The 19,269-nt window shown below is 42.0% G+C and overlaps 1 protein-coding gene across 1 annotated transcript in view; it reads left to right on the forward strand.

The window, feature by feature from the left end:
• Positions 1-12,735: 12,735 nt before the first annotated feature.
• The window catches only part of LOC102818281 (transforming growth factor beta regulator 1-like), a 40,308-nt gene continuing 33,774 nt past the window's right edge, over positions 12,736-19,269 (forward strand). Inside the window, exons 1-5 of the mRNA XM_006867676.1 lie at positions 12,736-12,885; positions 14,312-14,382; positions 15,379-15,611; positions 16,177-16,313; positions 16,709-16,855. Coding sequence (XP_006867738.1) covers positions 12,736-12,885; positions 14,312-14,382; positions 15,379-15,611; positions 16,177-16,313; positions 16,709-16,855 — 738 coding nt within the window. The remainder of the gene's footprint in view (positions 12,886-14,311; positions 14,383-15,378; positions 15,612-16,176; positions 16,314-16,708; positions 16,856-19,269) is intronic.

Raw genomic sequence — 19,269 nt, forward strand, 5'->3', positions numbered from 1 at the left:
GTGGCACGTGGAGTACTTACCCAAAAACTGGGACCATGAGACAGGCCGGTCGCTTACCTCTCTAAGCAACTAGACCCATTGCAGCCGGATGGCCTCCTTGTCTGAGAGCAGTAACAGCCACAACCCTTCTAATTAAAGAACCTGACAAGCTAACCATGGGTCAAGAACTGGCTGTTCTCACCCCACATTCAGTTGAAGCCCTACTTCGCAGCCCTCCTAACAGATGGATGACGAATGCGCGCATCATTCAATATCAAGCACTGCTGCTGGATCAACCCCAGGTAAGATTTCTTAAAGCCTCTCTCCTAAACCCTGCCACCCTGCTGTCTGAGGCTGACACTGACCATGAATGCACCGAAGTACTTGAAGAAATCCATATGGCTAGACCTGACCTGACTGATGTGGCCCTGCCCAATCCCTTAGCTGAGCTTTTTTTACAGAGAGAAGCAGCTTCATTCAACAAAGTCTCAGGTATGCTGGAGTTCAGTAGTTCGGTCAGCCCCTTTACCACATAACACATCAGTTCAAAAGACAGAATTAATCACTTTAATAAAAGCCTTGCAATAGGCAGAAAAGAAAAGAGTAAACATTTACACAGACAGCCAGTATGCCACTGCCCACGTGCATGGCGCCATTTACCAGGAGCGAAGACTCTTAACCTCAGAAGAGAAAGAAATCAAGAATAAACAGGAAATTCTCACCCTACTCCAAACAATATGGCTGCCCTCTAAGCTAGCCATCATACACTGTCCGGTGCACCAGAAAGAGAACACTAAAGAGTCTGTGGGAAACCTGAAAGCTGATAAAGAAGCGAAACCTAGTACCTGCCTCAAGGTCATCTAACCCAGAACTGACTCTAGTACCCCTGCCAGAACCCTTGTTGCCCTTGACCATATTGAAGAGGAAATTCAATAGGCTTAGCAGAATTCTGCAAAGAAGGAGGCCCCAGAGTAGTGGACTCTCCATGATGGTTAAGACGGTGGTTCCTGAGGTGTTGGGTAAGTCAATCTCGCAACAAATGCACCGGGCCACACATTTGGGAAAAACTAAATTTAGTAAGTTGCTTAGAAAACAGTTTTATATTCCTCACTTAGACAGGCTCATAGACAACCTAGTGGCCAGGTATGTTTCATGTGCTTAAGTAAAGTGCACAGACTACAGCTACAGCCCCCCAATCTGAAGGAATTAAGTACCAGGGACAAATGTCAGGTGAACACTGGGAGTTAGACTTCACTGAAATTAAGCCCCCCCCCCCCAGCTCAGTCACAAAAATACTTGTTAGTCCTAATAACATTTTCAGAGTGAGTTGAAACATTTCCCACCCAAAATGAAACTGCCACAGTAGTCACAAAGAAACTGTTAGAAGAAATAATCCCCAGGTATGTTCTCCCCCGGTCCCTTGAGTCAGATAATGGACCAGACTTTTCTGCTACCTTAACACCCAGCAAATTGCCAGATCCTTGGGAATCGAATGGAAATTGCATTGTGCCTAGCAGCCCCAAGGTTCTGGACAAGTACAAAGAATAGATAGGACCCTAAAAGGAACTCTGTCTAAATATGTACTAGAAATAGGTGCTGACTGGCCGTCCCTACTCCCCTTTGCCTTGCTATGTGCCAGATGCATCCCCTACAAAAAGAGATTCACCCCCTATGAAATTATGTTTAGAAGGCCCCCAACTCTATTGCCAAAAATATAAAACTTAAAATAGGGTGAAGTACATAATCAACGATTGCTTAAGTCTTTACAGACACTCCATGCCACTCAGCAAGAAATGTTCCACGCAGCCCAAGAAGCCATCCCGTACCCACTCTTCTCGCCAGAGCCTCTCCACCAGTTCCAACCAGGTGACACTGTGTTAGTCAAGCGTCATATATCTTTAGGACTTGAACCTCAGTGGAAAAGTCCTTTCACCGTTATCTTGACCACCCCATCTGCCGTCAAAGTAGACAGAGTGATTCCGTGAGCATATAACTCTCACTTGAAACCAGCCCCACCTGGGGCAGCATGGCGAGCCATCAAAGATCTGGAGTGTCCTCTAAAGCTAAGACTGACGTGCACATGATTGTAATCTAGTTATTACTGTCTATTCCCAAAACACATAGTTGGAAAGTATCCCCAGAAAAATACTTGTGGACCCTAATTGAAGGAAAAAGGCATGCAAAACCTAGGCATATACCTCTGCCCAGGCACCTGTGCCCCCTGGCAGTATAATGATGCAAAGTCTTACTACTACTGTAAATGAAACTATGAAACCATGTCTATAATTACAAGCCACACCTGAGTTCTGATCATGATTCCCCTTCCTAGTTAGATTAAGAATTGCAAGATCCTCAGCCTTAAGTATTTCAGCCTTAGCAACACAAGGGCATGGGCTTAATAGCCTGTCCCAAGCAATAAAATGCTGACTTAAGCCAGTTAGAAGATTCAATTTCTGAAATGTCTGACCAGATTGAATCTCTTGCTTAAGTTGCTCCCCAAAATCGAAGAGGATTAGCCCTCCTAGTCTTACAACAAGGAGGACTTTGCGCTGTCCTAAGAGAAGAATGTTGTTTGTATGCCAATAAAACTGGAGTAATTAGAGTAACATTAGCAGTAGTAAGAGTATAGAGAAAAGAAATAAGCAGCTGGACTCCACCCAAAATTGGTATCAAACCCTATTCAACTGGTCCCCTTGGGTCACGACTCTTGTAACAGGATTAGCTGGCCCTCTCATGCTTCCCATACTCGGACTCTTGATTGGACCCTGTGTCCTGAATGCCCTGATCAAATTTATATGAAACCGAACTGGAGCTGTGAAACTCATGGTATTGCGATCTCAGTATGCCACCTTAAGGATTACAGCCCATACCTAAGAATCAATAATTTGATGATTTCCATAAAAACGGGGTGGGGTGGGGTGGGGGTGGATATGAAACAAAAGAGCTCCTTGAAAACTCAGAATTTCTAAAGCCAGTACAGCTCCCCTGGCCTGAGGCAGATGGGGCAGAAACAAACCTCACAGACATAGCTCCCCTGACCTCGGGAGATAAAACAGACACAAGCCTTACAGATGGTGTTTATTGTGTGATTATGGACCTAACACCTTGTTGCCCTGACCTTGTTAACTGTTATCTAGTCTCCCTATTAGCAAACTAACCTGCTACTGTTTGCTTCTGTACTCCCTGCTTCAGCAAATTCCTTTAGATATCTAGCCCCTAGACCCTGAGCCAGGAATGTATAATATATAAACTAGCAGCCAGCTTTCTGCAACACGGCAGACTTAGGAGAAGCTATTGTCTCCCTGCGGTCCGGCTATAGCTGTCTGTTGTGCCAATAAAATTCTCTAAATAGGACATTTTAGTGGCCATCATCCTTCTTTGGGACTTGAACCAGTAACAAAAGCATGGAGCAAAAAGAAAATTACAAGGAGTGAAAAACATCTCTCTCCTTCTTCACAAGACTCACATGGTGGTGGTGGTTGTGTGCCACCAAGTTGATTCTGACTCACAGCAACCCTGTATAGGGTTTTTGAGGCTGTAAATCTTTATGGGAGCAGAAAGCTTCATCTTTCTCCCGCAGAACAGCTGGTAGTTTTGAACTGCTGACCTTGCAGTTAGCAGCCCAGCTCGTAATCTACTACACTACCAGGGCTTCTTACAAGACTTACATACTAATCCACAAAAATATCTGCTTAAGAATGGCTTCAAATGGTTTCATTTTTGTTCAACCCTCTGATAACTTGCATTTCCACTCCACATATACTGAATCAGAATCTACATTTTAATAAGATCCTAAGTGGACTCCTTAAATACCTTAGGGACGCCTATCCCAGGTGGGAATCTTATTAAAACGCAGATTCTTATTCAGTATATCTGGAGTGGATTCAGCTGAATCATATTATTCTAAAGACAAAAGCATATCAGGATATGGGAAAAAATCTGAAAGTTGGAGCTGAAGAGTCCAAGAACTAAAAACATTAGTCTAGAAACATTGAATAAGGACAGTTTAAAAAAATAAATAAAGGCTAGGCATTCTACAGAGGAGTGTGGTGGCTCTGTAGGATAAGCACTGGACTGCAAACCACAAGGTCTTTGGTTAGACCCACCAGCTGTTCTGTGGGGAAAAGATGAGGGAGGCTTCTGCTCCCACAAAGATTTACAACCCTATACAAGGTTGCTCTGGTTACGAATAAGGCTGTGAACTGCAAGGGCAGCAGTTAGAAACTACCAGCTGTTCTGCTGTTCCATGGTAGAAAGATGAGGCTTTCTGCTCCCATAAAGATTTATAGCCTAGGAAACCCTGCACAGGGTTGCTATGAGTAGGAACCATCTCCATGGCACATAACCACCAACCACCACCACCACGGGGTTGCTTTGAGTTCAACCCAATTCAACAGCACCTAACAACAATAGCAACAGCAACAAACATTCTACAGGAAAGATAGGTCCTCCTCATTACATTTATCCCAGGGTCCTCCTGTAGCTTACATTGAAGAGCAAGTTGGGAAATCTAACAAGACAATAATAAAAATGTGAAACCCCTAGAAGTTTTAATGGAACTTATCCAGCTTGCCTGATGGTCCCCAACCTTGCCCAGGCCCTCTGTGACCTGCAAAGAGAGCCAGAAAATAAAGACAGAGAACAAGGCCAGAACCACACACCAGACATGGGTGGAGCCTTGAGGTGTCCATATATATTTTTCAGAAGTCCTGATTGTAGCAACAGTTAAGCAGTCAACTACTAACAAAAAAGGTTAGTGAGACTGTCTAATGAATATTGGTTTCCCTTGCCTACTATTGTAAAATAGACACCTGAGGGGAACAGAAAGGAATATTGGGAAACGATTATAGAAAGCTTGTAAGCCCGTCTTCAGCCTATAACTGACTGAAATACCTAAAAGGGGTTCTAGAACTTGTCCAGTGAAATAGGCTTCTTGTGGAGCCTTTGTAGTGTATAGGACCTTAGGTGGAATCCTGAGCCCCATCCAGAACCTTCTAAGGTGGGACATTCCCACTTGAAGGGACTTGCAGACCAGCCTGGAGCAGCTAGAGGAACAGAAGATACTTCCTGAAAGAAAGACCAGCAGGAAAAATCAAAAACAAAAATGGCAGTCTGATCCACTACTACAATAAGTTGTTCGCAGGGTAACCATCAAGGCAAGCAATCAAGTCCCTTCAGAACAAACTCCCTTCCAAGACTAAAACTCAAAGGGAACACATGAGCAGGCATATAAACCTGCTGGTGATCACGTTGGTCTACTGATGAATGGAAGTGGGGGGAAGGCAACAATGAAGATATGGGCTGAGTTCGACCTCCATAGACTTCCATTGACCTGGAGATGAGAGAAAGAAGGGGAAGGACTGGTGGGTCTAAAGTGTGGTGAGACCTAGAGATTCCTAAGCTCTTGGACAAGGACATATCCACGGAGGGCTAGAGTTGAAAGTGAAGTGGTCAACTGATATGAAGTGAGGGGAGATGCACAAAGATGCCCAAACTTGCAGATAGTACCCATTTGACCTAGCTTTGATGGCTTGATGATCAGAAATCGACTAGAAGACAAAGAAATTTGATAAAGGAAACAAGGGTAAACTGCTGTAATTTGATGAACTTGACCTATACTTAACGGATGCAGTAGCTCAAACTACCAACTGAGAGGGAAGGAATCTTCACATCAAGGATCAAAGGTCTCCCCTCTGTACACTGTTTCGATAGGAACAGGCAACTTAGACAATGGCTACCTAAAATGGGGGTGCTACAAAGGCACAAAATAGCATAGTGGTTACAAATCGGGCTGCTAATCTCACGGTCAGCAGTTTGAAACTACCAGCTGTTCCGCGGGAGAAAGATGAGGCTTTCTGCTCCTGTAAAGATTGACAGCCTCAGAAACCCTGTACAGGGTCACTGTCAGAACCAACTCCACGACACACAGCAAAAACAACATAAAGGCACGAAATAGCTGGCTTACAAGTTTTCAAGAGGAAGTTTAGTTTTAGAGTGTGCGTGGAAAGGTAGAGTCCCCACTGAATAGTTTTCATCTTGTCTAGATGAGTCTGGTGAAAGGAGATTGGGCTAATATTTTTATGATTCAATAATGAGTAATTGTTATTATGAATAATTCTGATAGTCACAGCTGCAAAGGTAGAAGCTTTGTAACACAAAGCATGGAGCAGTTAATCTAACAGTCCAGGAACAGAGAGCCCTAGGACCATCAAGGGAGAAGAGCATAAGCAGAATGTGGGACCCTGTCCAGAGAAGCAGCAACACCAGAGATAGAGGCAGAGATGATGACATGGAGAAACAGAGCAGCTGAGGACTCGAGACTCATGTAAAGAGAAAGACTATGTGCTGGCAGACCAGGAGGCAGGCTTGCAGAATGTGCCCTTGAGTTGTTGAAATGATTATATATTCCTGAGTGTTTCTGTGTACATCAAAAAAAAAAAAAAAATTAAAAAAATTTGCTGACTTGTGATTTAAACTCATAAAGACTACAGCCTAGAAAATGCTATATAGCAATTCCTATTTGTCACACTGGTCTCTATGAGTTGAAAATGGACTCAATGGCATTTAACAACAACAAGCCAAGGTCTCAATTCACCAAAGGTTGCGATTAGGAGCTGGACTCCTTCACAACTCTTAATGAAGCCAAGAATGTCTTTAATACCTTGTTTTTTTGTTCAGTGCTATCAAGTCAGTTCTGACTCATAGCAACACTGTAGGGTTTCTGAGGAGCAGCTCGTGGGCGTGAACCTCCAACTTTGTGGTTAGTTTTCTAGTGCTTATCCTACAGTACCACACGAGGACTCCTTAATACCCTAGGGGAGACTTATGCCCACTTATTGAATAGCAACCTCTTGGAACTAAACATGATAGATAATCAAGTACTGTTGAGTCCCTTTTCTCTCATTTCAATTGTCACCCTAACTTTCATACCTTAGCCTACATTTAACAGAATCTTGATTTGACTCTAAAGACCATGCTCCCACAATGCCATGTTGTCTCACATTTTATATTTCTGATTAGAAGAACACATGTATTTCTTCAGAGAGCTTTTGCACGAGCCATTCAGACCCTCCTTTAAGCACTGGACTGCTAACTGCAAGGTCATCAGTTCAAACCCACAAGTTGCTCCATAAAAGAAAGATGAAGATTTCTGCTCCCACAAAGTTTTCAGCCTCAGAAACCCGATACAGGGTTGTTATAAGTTGGAACTGACTCAGCAGCAGTAGGTTTATAAAGATAAATTTTAAAAGTTATGTTGATTCTGATAAATTCTAAACTTAACCTGTTACCTAAAGCAGGAGTGTTGTTGTTGTTAAGTGCTGTCAAGTCGGTTCTGACCCATAGTGACCTGTATAGAGTTTATGAGGAGCAGTTGGTGAGCTTGAACCACCAGCCTTACAGTTCAAACTACAGTTCAAAAGTCTGGCACATTAACCCACAGCGCCACATCAGGACTCCAAAGCAGGGGTAGGAAACTTTTTTCTGCCAAGGGCTGATATTTATAACAACACTTAATATAAATTTATATTGCTATGGAAAAATCTCTTAGATTTATTGAATTTTGAGCCCTGCCTGCTTGGCAGGGCCAGACTAAATAATTTTGCAGGCCTTTTATGGCCCACAGGCCAGACGTTCTCCACCCCTGAGCTACAGTAAAGCAAGGAACTGGTATATAGAACTCATTGATGTCTTATTGTCACTGATGGGTCAGGATGCGCATTGTAACCATCTCATGCCATTCTCTTGTTTCCCACCATCTCAGGCTGTCTCCAGCACTATGGGATTGTATCATTCATAAGCTTACACCTCCTACTAAGATCCCAAACTGACCAATCCCTTTGGTAGGCCAGAGTTGCCTAATTTGCTTAGAAACTGACTGATCAACTGGCACCCCCAAGGATGTACACACCTTATTTGCATAGTCAACTGTCAAATTCCTACAAATAGAATTAAAAGGTAATGGAATTTTTCAAAGCCCCCCCACACAGAGAAACCCGTTACACTGCACCTTCCCACAAGATATGATACCTGTATAGAAAGAAGAAATAATGTAAATAAGGTCCAAATTGTTATGGCAAAATATAGCTGGATATCAAATAAAAACGTAATCAGTAAATAAGTCTTTTTTCTTTTTTAAGAAAAAAAAACCAAAATCTCTTCTACCAACTCTAGTTTATAGTTCAAAGCAAAGTGTTAGTCTATATTAACAAAGACATGAGTGTGGGTATTTTGTGGGAGGAAAACATTTCTGCTATATTTAAAAAATAAATCTGGAGGATTGCCTTGAGTGTGTTTATAAAAGCACACTGGCACCATGAGAAGTTGCTCTATGAAAACCCAGAGAGGCCCAAGTTTTATTGCATATTATTGTTTGTTGTATTTCCACCATTCATCTGTCAGTGTGTTGTACTGTGGTGGTTTGTGTGTTGCTGTGATTCTAGAAAGCTATGCTACGGGTATTTTAAATACCAGCAAGGTCACCCATGGTGGGCAGGTTTCAGATGAGCTTCCAGACGAAGACAAAGAAGGAGGAGAAACAGACTATTTCCGAATATTTAGTCACTGAAAACCCTATGAGTAGCAGTGGAACACTGTCAGATACAGTACTGGAAAATGAACCCTTCAGGTTGGAAGGCACTCAAAATGTGACTTGAGAAGAGCTGTCTCCTCAAAGTAGAGTTAACCATGATGATGTAAATGGAGTAAAGTCCTCAGTACCTTCATTTGCTGATGGGGCACATGAATAATCCCTTTAATGTATGAAGTATGTTGTTGTTGTTATATGCCATGGAGTCGGTTCTGACTCATAGTGACCCTGTACAGGGTTTCTGAGGCTATAAATCTTTACAGAAGCAGAAAGCCTCATCTTTCTCCTGTGAAACAGCTGACAGTTTTGAACTGCTGACCGTGAGATTAGCAGCCCAATTCCCAACCACTACACTACCAGAGCTCCTTGTATGAAGTATAAGTCTAGGAAAATTGGAAATTGTCAAAAGTGAAATGGAACACAAAAACATCAATATCCTTCCTGGGCATAGTGAGCTGAAATGGACTGGTATTGGCCATTTTGAATCTGACAGTCACATGGTTTACTATGCTGGGAATGACAAATTGAAGAGAAATGGTGTGGCATTTATCATCAAAAAGAACATATCAGGATCTGTCATGAAGTACAATGCTGTCTGTGATAGGATAATATCCATATGCTTACAAGGATGCCTAAGGAGCTCTGGTAGCGTAATGGTTACGAATCGGGCTGTGAACCTTAAGGTCAGCAGTTCGAAACTACCAGCCGCTCCGCGGGAGAAAGATGAGGCTTTCTACTCCCATAAAGATTTACACCCTCAGAAACCCTGTACAGGGTCGCTATGGGTCAGAACTGACTCAACGACACTTAACAACAAGGATGCCTATTTAATACCACTATTATTCAAATTTACACACCAACCACAAAAGCCAGTGAAGGTGATGAAGAAACGCTGTTAAGTGCCATGTAGTTGATTCTGACTCATATCGACTCTGTAAGGCTTTCTGAGGAGCAGCTGGCGGGTTTGAACTGCCGACCTTATGGTTCGCAATCCACTGTTGATCCTATATCACCACCAGGAGTCATGTAGCTCACCACAATTGAAAAAAAAACAATCCCAGTGAGGTTCTGCAAAGGGCAACTTCCAACACTGCTGGATATAAAAGTCTTCTCTCTCTCTCTCAAAATGATTTTGTCAATTCTGTCACTCTTTTTACCATTTTCAGAAACAAAGTACCTGGATTATCCATTCTAAACTTATCTTTTAAAAAATTCTGATCACAACTTACATTAGCATATTTTAGACATTTTGGAATATTTTCCACCCCTTACTTAATGAATTTACTTTTTTAAATATTTTGAAATTTCCAAATACAACTCTAAAAAATCTAAACTTTGAATGTAAACAGTAATGGGGGACTTTACCCAAAACAACAATAACAAAACCCCACCCATTGCCAAATAGATTCCAATTCATAATGACCCTATCAGACAGAATAGAACTGCCCTGTAAGGTTTCCAAGGCTGCAAATCTTTACAAAGGCAGATTGCAACAGCTTTTCTAATGGAGTGGCTGGTGGGTTCAAACGACAATCATTCAAGTAAGCAATCGAGAGCTAGCCACTTTTAACAACTATACCAGCAGTGATTTACCTTCACCATTATTATTCTATCTGTATGACAAAGTAGGCAAGCAGTAGCTTCATTTTTCATAGAAAATAATACTTGTGAATTACTCAACTAATTAGTAACATTGCTGGAAGAAGAATCCAAGCCTTCTGGCATTCAGCCAGCGCATTTACCGATATACATGCTAAATATTTGCTTATCTTCCACAAATGGGGATTTTTTTTTTTTTTTTAATGAACTTGAGTTATAAATCTATGGTGTGGCACTGTAGCATAAGTACAGGACCACAAGGTCACTGAACTAACTGCAAGGCCAGTGGTTCAAACTCATCAGCCACTCCTTGGAAATCCTATGCAGGGTCACTATGCATCGGAACCAACTCTATGGTACTTAATAACTATGACAACATATAAAATGTGGCTATAGCAGTGCTGTAGGATATGCATTGGGTCAGCAGTTCAAATCCAACAGAAACTGGAGGAGAAAGATGCGGCTTTTGACTTGCATAAATATTTACATCCTTAGAAGCTCTACACTGGGTCACTTTAAGTTAGAATTGACTGGATGATAGTGCATTGAGTCAAATACAGTTTTGATTTCACTAAGGCAAATATTTACTGTCTACTTTGTGTTAGCATTTCACTACAACTGCGTATTAAATCTTCCGTCTTGCTTGCTAGATTCTAATCAACCAGGAAGCAGAAGTCCTTTTTCCTCTTCACCACTGAAACCAGGCACCAGGAGAGTTTTAACTTGGCCAAAGTAAAGTGTGATCCGGTCATAACAGCTATAGTTAAAATGTCACTTCTTTCCTAATTATCTGTCATAGTCAATCACTACCCTATGTTGTTAAGTGCCTATTGTGTGGATTCTGACTCATAGCAACCTAGTATACGGTTTCTGAGGAGTGACTGGTGGGTTTGAACCACCATCCTTGCAGTTCAAACTGATCTTGTAGTCCAGTGCTTATCCTACAGCACCATACCAGGACTCCTGTTAAGTGCCGTTGAGTTGGTTACGACTCATAGTGACCCTGTACAGGGTTTCCAAGGAGCAAATAGTGGGTTTGAACTACTGACCTTGTCGTTTCCAATCCAGTGCTGATCATACAGCACCACATCAAAAGTCTATCCTATAGTTAATATGGAATGGGTTTCGAGGCATTTAAATCTTTGTGGGAACAGAAAGCCTCATCTTTCTTCCGCGGGCTCTAACCACTGTCCCTGAAGGAGAAAGATGAGACTTCCTGTTCCCGCAAAGATTTAAAATCCTGGAAACCGGCTCCACGGCACTTTACAACAGCAATCTCCACTCCAAGGAAGGGAGGAAAAACAGCTACACAATTTATGAAGGCCACTAAAAAATTAAGTGTCTGTTAAAGACGTCCAGAACGGTGAGTCAGCGTGGCTTGAGATAAATCAACACAAGTTTTTGAAATTCCTCAAACTCCCACCCTATGCTCAAGATTCCCTGTACTCCTTGTATATGTTGTTGTTAAGTGCCATCGAGTCGGTTCCGACCCATAGCGACCCTGTACAGGGTTTCCGAGGGTGTAAATCCTTACAGGAGTAGAAAGCATCATTTTTCTGCCTTGGAGCGGCAGGTAGTTTCGAACCGCTGACCTTAAGGTTCGCAGCCCGATTCGTAACCACTACGTTACCAGAGCTCCTTGTATATAGATACACTATAAAGGGTTTGCTTTTTACTCGGAACTGTAGCTCAGGGTACCGGCTATACTGGCGGCAGGTGATTAAGAACCGGTTTTCCAATTATATCACTGTGGTCCAGCTCCTAGCAAAATCATAGCATAGTTGTTGTTGATATGTGCCGTGGAGTCGGTTCCGACTCATTGCGACCCTGTACAGGGTTTCCGAGGTTGTAAATCCTTGTTGTTGTTGTTAAGTGCCGTCGAGTCGGTTCCGACCCATAGCGACCCCTGTACAGGGTTTCCGAGGGTGTAAATCCTTACGGGAGTAGAAAGCCTCATCTTTCTCCCGCGGAGCAGCTGGTAGTTTCGAACCGCTGACCTTAAGGTTCGCAGCCCGATTCGTAAAAGCCTCAACATTTATGCGAGCTGTATAAAGATAGGAAAGGGGAAAACAGTAACAGACACCCTTGCATTCGATTGCGTCCTACAATCTGGAAATGTCTGTACAAATGTGAAAAACAGGTGTTAATAACAATGGTTTTTAAGATTTTTGTCTGTTAGGCCTTACCACTCTTCAGCTTGCATACTTATGCACTAGTCACAGAATGTCCTTCCAGGACGCCATCTCCCTCTCCTTTCTTGGATCAGTTTTCACCTCCAGTTCTCCCCTATCTCCTTTCTAGCCTACGTTTTGGTACCAGCGGAATTTCCACAGGGTTGCACCATTACGTAATTTCCGGGCAGGTCTACTTCCGGAAGGATTCGGAAGTTCTGCAAGAACCCGCAATTGGGTACCGTTACAGGCTTTATGGTTCTGCTGTTGGTTTTGGGAATCTCCCAGAGCCCGGATTCTGCGGACCGAAAAAGACGAAACCAGTGTGTTCTCGTTAGCACATCAGGGTAGAAGCCGATGCCTACTGCGCCCAGAAGCCCCCCGTAGCGGGGCTGGATCATGAGTTTACTGAGCGGCCTCACTCCCTCGCCGCGGACACCGCTGTACTCCAGCAAGACCAAAATGAAAAAGCTTCCGAAGAAGAGCCAGAATGAGAAGTACCGGCTGAAATACCTCCGGTTGCGGAAGGCAGCCAAAGCCACGGTGTTCGTGAGTCTGACTGTACCTTAATACCCCTCCTTCGCCAAACTCCTTTCTCGCGAACTCTTTTCCCAAGCCGTTTTCCTTCCCAGAAATACTAAATTGTTATTAAATGCCTTGGCTCAGCGACGCTATATATAGGGTTTCCAAGGAGCGGCTGGTGGGTTTGAACCGAGGATCTTGTTAGCAGTCCCATGGTTATCTTACAGAGCAACACCAGTTAAGCACAAATTCAAAATATTTGGACATTTCGGACATTTAAATTATATTTGATTTCTTGATTCCCCAAAGTTACGTATGATCCTTCTCTCTTACAGAACTTTGCTGGAAACTGTTATCCCACACTGAGTACTCACGCAATTCGGACTTTTCTGCAGGGGGCTTTCTAAGCCTTGCTTGGTGGTGGTGTGCCCTGGAATCGGTTCTGACTCCTTACAGCGAGCGAGTCTGCGTAGGGTTTAACAGGCTGTAAATCTTTACAGGAGCAGGAAGCCTTATCTTTATTCTATGGGAACAGCTGGTAGTTTAAAATTGCTAATCTTGAGGTTAGCAGCCAGACTCGCAACCACTACACTCCTTAGATGCCAGAGGCTTTCGGTGACCTTCCACATGGCCAGGCTTCAATGGGTACCCCACCCCAACTGAAAAAGATAGTTATATAAACTGGTTTTCTTTGTAAGCATGTGGATTTGATCCTATCACAGACGGCAATGTACTTCAAGATAAATCTTGACATATTCTTTTTGATGATGAATGCCATGATGCTGTTAAGTGCTATGGAGTCGTTTCCTACTCAGAGCAACCCTGTATAGGGTTTTGGAGGAGTGGTTCAAACCTACCTTACTGTCCACTGCCGTATCCTACAGTGCCACACATATACATTATGATGTTTCCGTCTAATTTTTCTTTCTTTGACTTTTATTGCATGGGTTACTTTAGATTAGGTTGGCTTTGTACACTCCTGAAGTCAAGGGACTTAGGAATGGATTGTTGTTGTTGTTAAGTGCCGTCGAATCGGTTCCGACCCATAGCGAATAGTACTTATAATATTGAATTTAAGCATGTATGGATTTAAGAAATATGCCCTTTTCCCTGCCACAAGCTGGATTAGGGTGATCATTATCTTGATTTTCCCAAGACAGTCTTGGTTTACACTTAATTTTTCTGAATAGTCAATAAGTTGGTTCACTTTTCATTCTCAGAGATACCCAAGTTTGGAAAATAAATTGTTAGTTATCTTACCCATAGTAGAACATGACTCTACCCACCTTTAGCTAAAGATGTATTTATAATTTGTCTTCAAAATGGACTAACTCTTCCTTCTTACCTAGCAACACAGACTTTTTTGGTCCAAAATAATGAATCCTCTTTCCAGAATAATAACTTGATCTTTTATTCATTTTATGTGATTAAAAGTTCATATTTCTTCTTAAAGGAAAATGCTGCTATTTGTGATGAAATTGCTCGTCTTGAAGAAAAATTTCTTAAAGCAAAAGAAGAAAGAAGGTGAGTTGGCTTCATTTTGTTCCAGAATCACATTTTTGATGATTGGTAGAGAGTGTATTATTGCTCTAGGGGCTTTTCGTCAGGGAGATTTCTACACGTTGTACATCTGGTTGACCACTTCATCAAGTATTGGAAATTTTGAAATATTTGTTATACTTAACAAGGTTATGTTGAACCATGGGAAGGAGTTGACTCTTCTGTTCATTTTTCTGACAAAGCTCACTTGTCTAATAATCTTTTTATCTCTCCAGTTATGTTGTTGTTAACTGCAGTAGAGTCAGTTGTGATTCATACAGACACTGTATAGGATTTCCAAAGCTTTTAAAATCTTTATGGAAGCAGAAAGCCTCATCTTTCTCCCACACTCCAACTACAAAAGTCAGAAAATAAAAGAAACTACTTTAAAATAAAAAGAAACTATTTTTTAAATATTTTTTCCCATATATACTACCTAATGCAAAGGAGCCCTAGTAGCATAGTAAATAACAGGCTGGGCTGCATACTGAATGGTCAGTGGTTCTAATCTACCATCTGCTCTCATGAGAGAAAGATAAGGTTTTCCACTCCCGTAAAGATTCACAGCCTCAGCAACCCTATACAGGGTCATTGTGAGTTGGAATTGACTCAGTACACAAAACCACCACTAACCACCGAATGCAAGCACAGTAGGTACATATACTTACAATTAAAGCTATATATCCTTCTGAAGGGAGTCCTGGTGTGCCACTGTGGGTTAATACGGTGGCCTGCAAAGTTGGTTTGAACTGCAGGGTCGATGGTTTCTTTGAAGGAAGCCTACAGATGCAATAGAAATAGTTACAGTTCTTATCATTGACCTTTTTAAGTCAATAGTATTCCCAATGAGCAACAAGAACCTTATTTTTCTGTATACTATAATCTCTGTATGTCGTTCTGGTTTTTCCAGTATATGAGTAAAATACTGAATTTAGATAAACAGAAGTTTATACTTCGGCTTCCTTTCCTTTCTGGCCTCAGGTACTTGCTAAAGAAGCTCCTCCAAGTTCAGGCTCTAACTGAAGAGGAAGCACAGCCTGCAACTCCTTCCCATAGCTCCAGTTTGCCCCTGACATATGGTGTGGCCAGCTCTATGGGAGCAATACAGGGAGCTGGGCCCATTTCTGGACCCAGCACAGGTGCTGAAGAACCATTTGGGAAGAAATCTAAGAAAGAGAAAAAAGAAAAAGGCAAAGAGAACAACAAACTGGAAGGTACCTTGAGGAGAGATTATTTGTTCCAGTGGCTCAGATACTAAAGACAAACACCTGGTACTAACTAGTAGACACATACAACCATGGATGCACTTAAACTCTCATCTGCTCCAGAAGAACCCCTAATAGCCTAAGAGAAGCAAGTATATTAGAACTACTTCAAGTAGAGAAATTCCACTAGAACTATTTAAATATTTAAATGCAAAGGGAACTGGCTGAGCCTTCCCCTATTCTATGTCCCCAACTCTCTGAGTTCCTTAGATTCAGCCTTTCCTACAGACAGGGAAATGGGCTTTATGGCCTTTTGAGCACACTTCTGACTTGGGAAACTTTTTATCCTAAAAATGAAGAAAGAGACCTCAAAAGGTATGAGTATTAAAATTGGTTACTATCAGGTGGGTGGGTTAGAAAAATACTCAGGGCTTTGGAGAAACTTCTATATGTCTATTCAATTAGTGTGTAGAACCAGGATTGGCTTATGTGCTTAGTATTCACATGTAAATTGTTCCCTTTCCCTCAGCACTGGGAGGGACCTAAAGTGGGTGACCCTAGATTTGCGTTTCAGTTCTGAAGAAAACATCCAAGAAAAAGAAAATGGAGGGAGGTGCTCGCAAGCTGGTTCAGCCCATTGCCCTGGATCCCTCAGGACGGCCTGTGTTCCCCATCGGACTGGGGGGTCTCACAGTATATAGCCTGGGGGAGGTGAGTGAGACCAGCGATAATATAGAGAGGAGGATCAGAGAAATATGGGATTGGGGTTGAGGCTTCCCTCCCTGTGCCCGTTAACAGCAGTCTCTTGCTGATGCAGACCAACCCCAGAAAATCATCAGTTCCTAGAAAAACAGGTCAGTTTTATCTGCTGTATACCACCCATGCTCACTCACACAAGCACACATTGTATCTCTTTCTCTGTGTGTTTGCGAGTGCATGTCACTCTCTTCTTTGTCTCTCTCTGTCTGTATTTGTCACTCTCTCAATCTCTCTATCTATCTCTGGCACTCTTTGTAGCCCCAAAGTGGTTCTAGAAGCTACCACAGTAAACTGGATCTTATTTCTTCAGTGGCCTCGATTCCAGGTTGGGGGAATCTCTTTTATAGATTATCACCGACCGACCTGGCTTCCATGATGAATGTGCCATCTACCCTGTGGGCTACTGCAGTACTAGAGTATATGTCAGCATGAAGTCCCCAGACCAGAAGTGTCTGTATACCTGTCAGATCAAGGATGGTGGTATGCAGCCACAGGTACTCATTCTTATCATTACTTTTTCCCCTTTGACAACATTTTCTGTGCCAGGTACTTTATAGGTATTACTTATTTTGGCACCTTACACGATACTTGTTAAGTGTTGTTAAATTGGTTCCAACTCATAGCAACCCTCAAGGGTTTTTGAGGAGTGGCTGGTAGTCTTGTGGTTTGTGGTCTGATGCTTATCCTACAGCACCACACCAGGAGTCTACCTGACAAGGTGATTGTTTGTTGAGTCTGTTCCAACTTATTACAGCTCTGTATAGGAGTCTTTCTGAAAAGCTGTAAGTGAGTGGGTTTGAGTTGCAAACCTCGTGGTTATCAGTTCGATGCTTATCCTACAGTGCCACACCAGGACTCTACCTTACAAGGTGGTTGTTGTTTAGTTGGTTCCAGCTTATACCGACGCTATGTAGAGTTTCTGAGGAGCTGTTGGTGGGTTTGAACCTCAAGCCTTGCAGTTAGCATTCAATGCTTATCCTACAGCACCACATTAGGACTCCCCCAACAAGGTAGGTATTACATCTTCCCTGAATAAGGGCCTGCACTTCACAAATAAGCAGGTCTGATACACCTTACATAGTTACAATGGTGATGTTAGACACCATATAGTTCAAGGGAAAGGACACCGGTGTAAGTGTCAGGTATAAGTTAATATCCCTGCTCATTAGCTCTTCTGGACATTATTTTTAGGTACATTGTGAGTTAGTTAGGAGTCTAGCTTTAATATTTCAAGCTCACCAGCTGTTCCTCAGAAACCCTATACAAGGCTTCTATGAGTCGTAACTGACTTGACAGCAGTTAAACAACAACAGTAAAAAGTAAATGTAGCACTTGGGCCGGGCAATTCTATTCCATTACCTGTTTTTAGTTACTTTGGCTTTATGGAATGTTTTCTATTATAAATATGTTAAAAATAGCTATAAAAGTATATTATTAAAAACTTAGCCATAAACAAAAGTGACAACATATTTGACTACCAAAATTTAAACACTTCTGAGTGACAAAAGATGTAGTCAAAATTAAAACTGAAGCAACAAGTAGGAAGAAAATCCAGTGAAACCTGCAAAAGCCAGGACCTGCTTATTGCAAGAGTGTGTCAGAGATTGAAAATGGAAATAAAGGTAATGACCACTGTGTGAAAAGCATAAAACTTCCAAGACTTGTAAAACAAGGCAGTCCCTTCAAATTCTGGCTCTCACATACTGTATATAATAGTAAAATAATATCAGAATAAAGTGCTCTTATGGGATAAAATAACTAAAGCAGACATTTCACAAAACAGTGAAGCTAGGTAATATGAGTCAGTCATACTAGTCTAGTTATTAATTAAATACAATTACAACAGAAATTATATCTTCCTGTTAGGCAAAATCAGAGAGACTGATAATATCTAGTGTTGATGTGGCTCTGTGGGATAAGCACTATGCTACTCATATCTAAAATGTTAAGTGCCATCAAGTTGGTTCCTGAACATTGGTATGAAACGCGAGGTTGGTGGTTCAAACTGACGAGCCAATCCTCGGAAATCCTATACAGGTCCCTATGAGTTGGAACCAACTCGACGGGTCTTAGCAACAACATTTTAGTGATGACCATCATAGTGCTTATCCTACAGTGCCGTACCAGGACTCCAAAGAGCGATTGTTGTTCAGTGCTGTCGAGCCAGTTCCGACTCATGGCAACCCTCTATAGAGTTTTCAGGGAGCAGCTGGTGAACTTGAACTTCCAACCTTGCAGTTCAAACCAACCTTGTAGGCCAGCGCATTAACCCGCAGCGCCACACCAGGAATCCAGATGTATACATACCATCATGGAAATACCTTCTAGGCCAAAGCATGACATTTTGACCTTCCTCAACTGCTCCTTGGAAACCCTATATAGGTTCACTATGAGTTGGATCTGTCTTGACAGCACTTAACAACAACAATCACTCTTTGGAGTCCTGGTGTGGCGCTATAGGATAAGCCTCAAGGTTGATGGTTCTCACCCACCTGCTGCTCTTCAGAAACCCTATATAGTGTCGCTATGAATCAAAACTGACTCAACAGCACTTAATAACAGCAGTTGTTTTTTGGATCCATGGTGGCTCATTGGTTAGATTCTTGACTTCAACCCAAGAAGGATGTGGTAGTGTGTTTCCATTAAGATTTGCAGCCTTGGAAACTATGGGGCAGTTCTACTCTGTCTGAAAGGACAGAATTATACTTCAATGGCATTAATTTGGTTATTGGTTTTAATTGATCTATGCTCAAATAAGATAGTTTGAAAACATTGAAAAATAAATAATTGCAGTTGACAAAGCCAGAATAAATGGCAGAGCAGTTCTGGAATATTTGAAGATAATTTGCTCATGTTTTAATGACTTAGTTAAGAAATAAATATAAACCATCTTAAACTCACAAACTAC

Source organism: Chrysochloris asiatica, unplaced genomic scaffold, assembly GCF_000296735.1.
Source record: "Chrysochloris asiatica unplaced genomic scaffold, ChrAsi1.0 scaffold00107, whole genome shotgun sequence".
NCBI classification, from domain to species: domain Eukaryota; kingdom Metazoa; phylum Chordata; class Mammalia; order Afrosoricida; family Chrysochloridae; genus Chrysochloris; species Chrysochloris asiatica.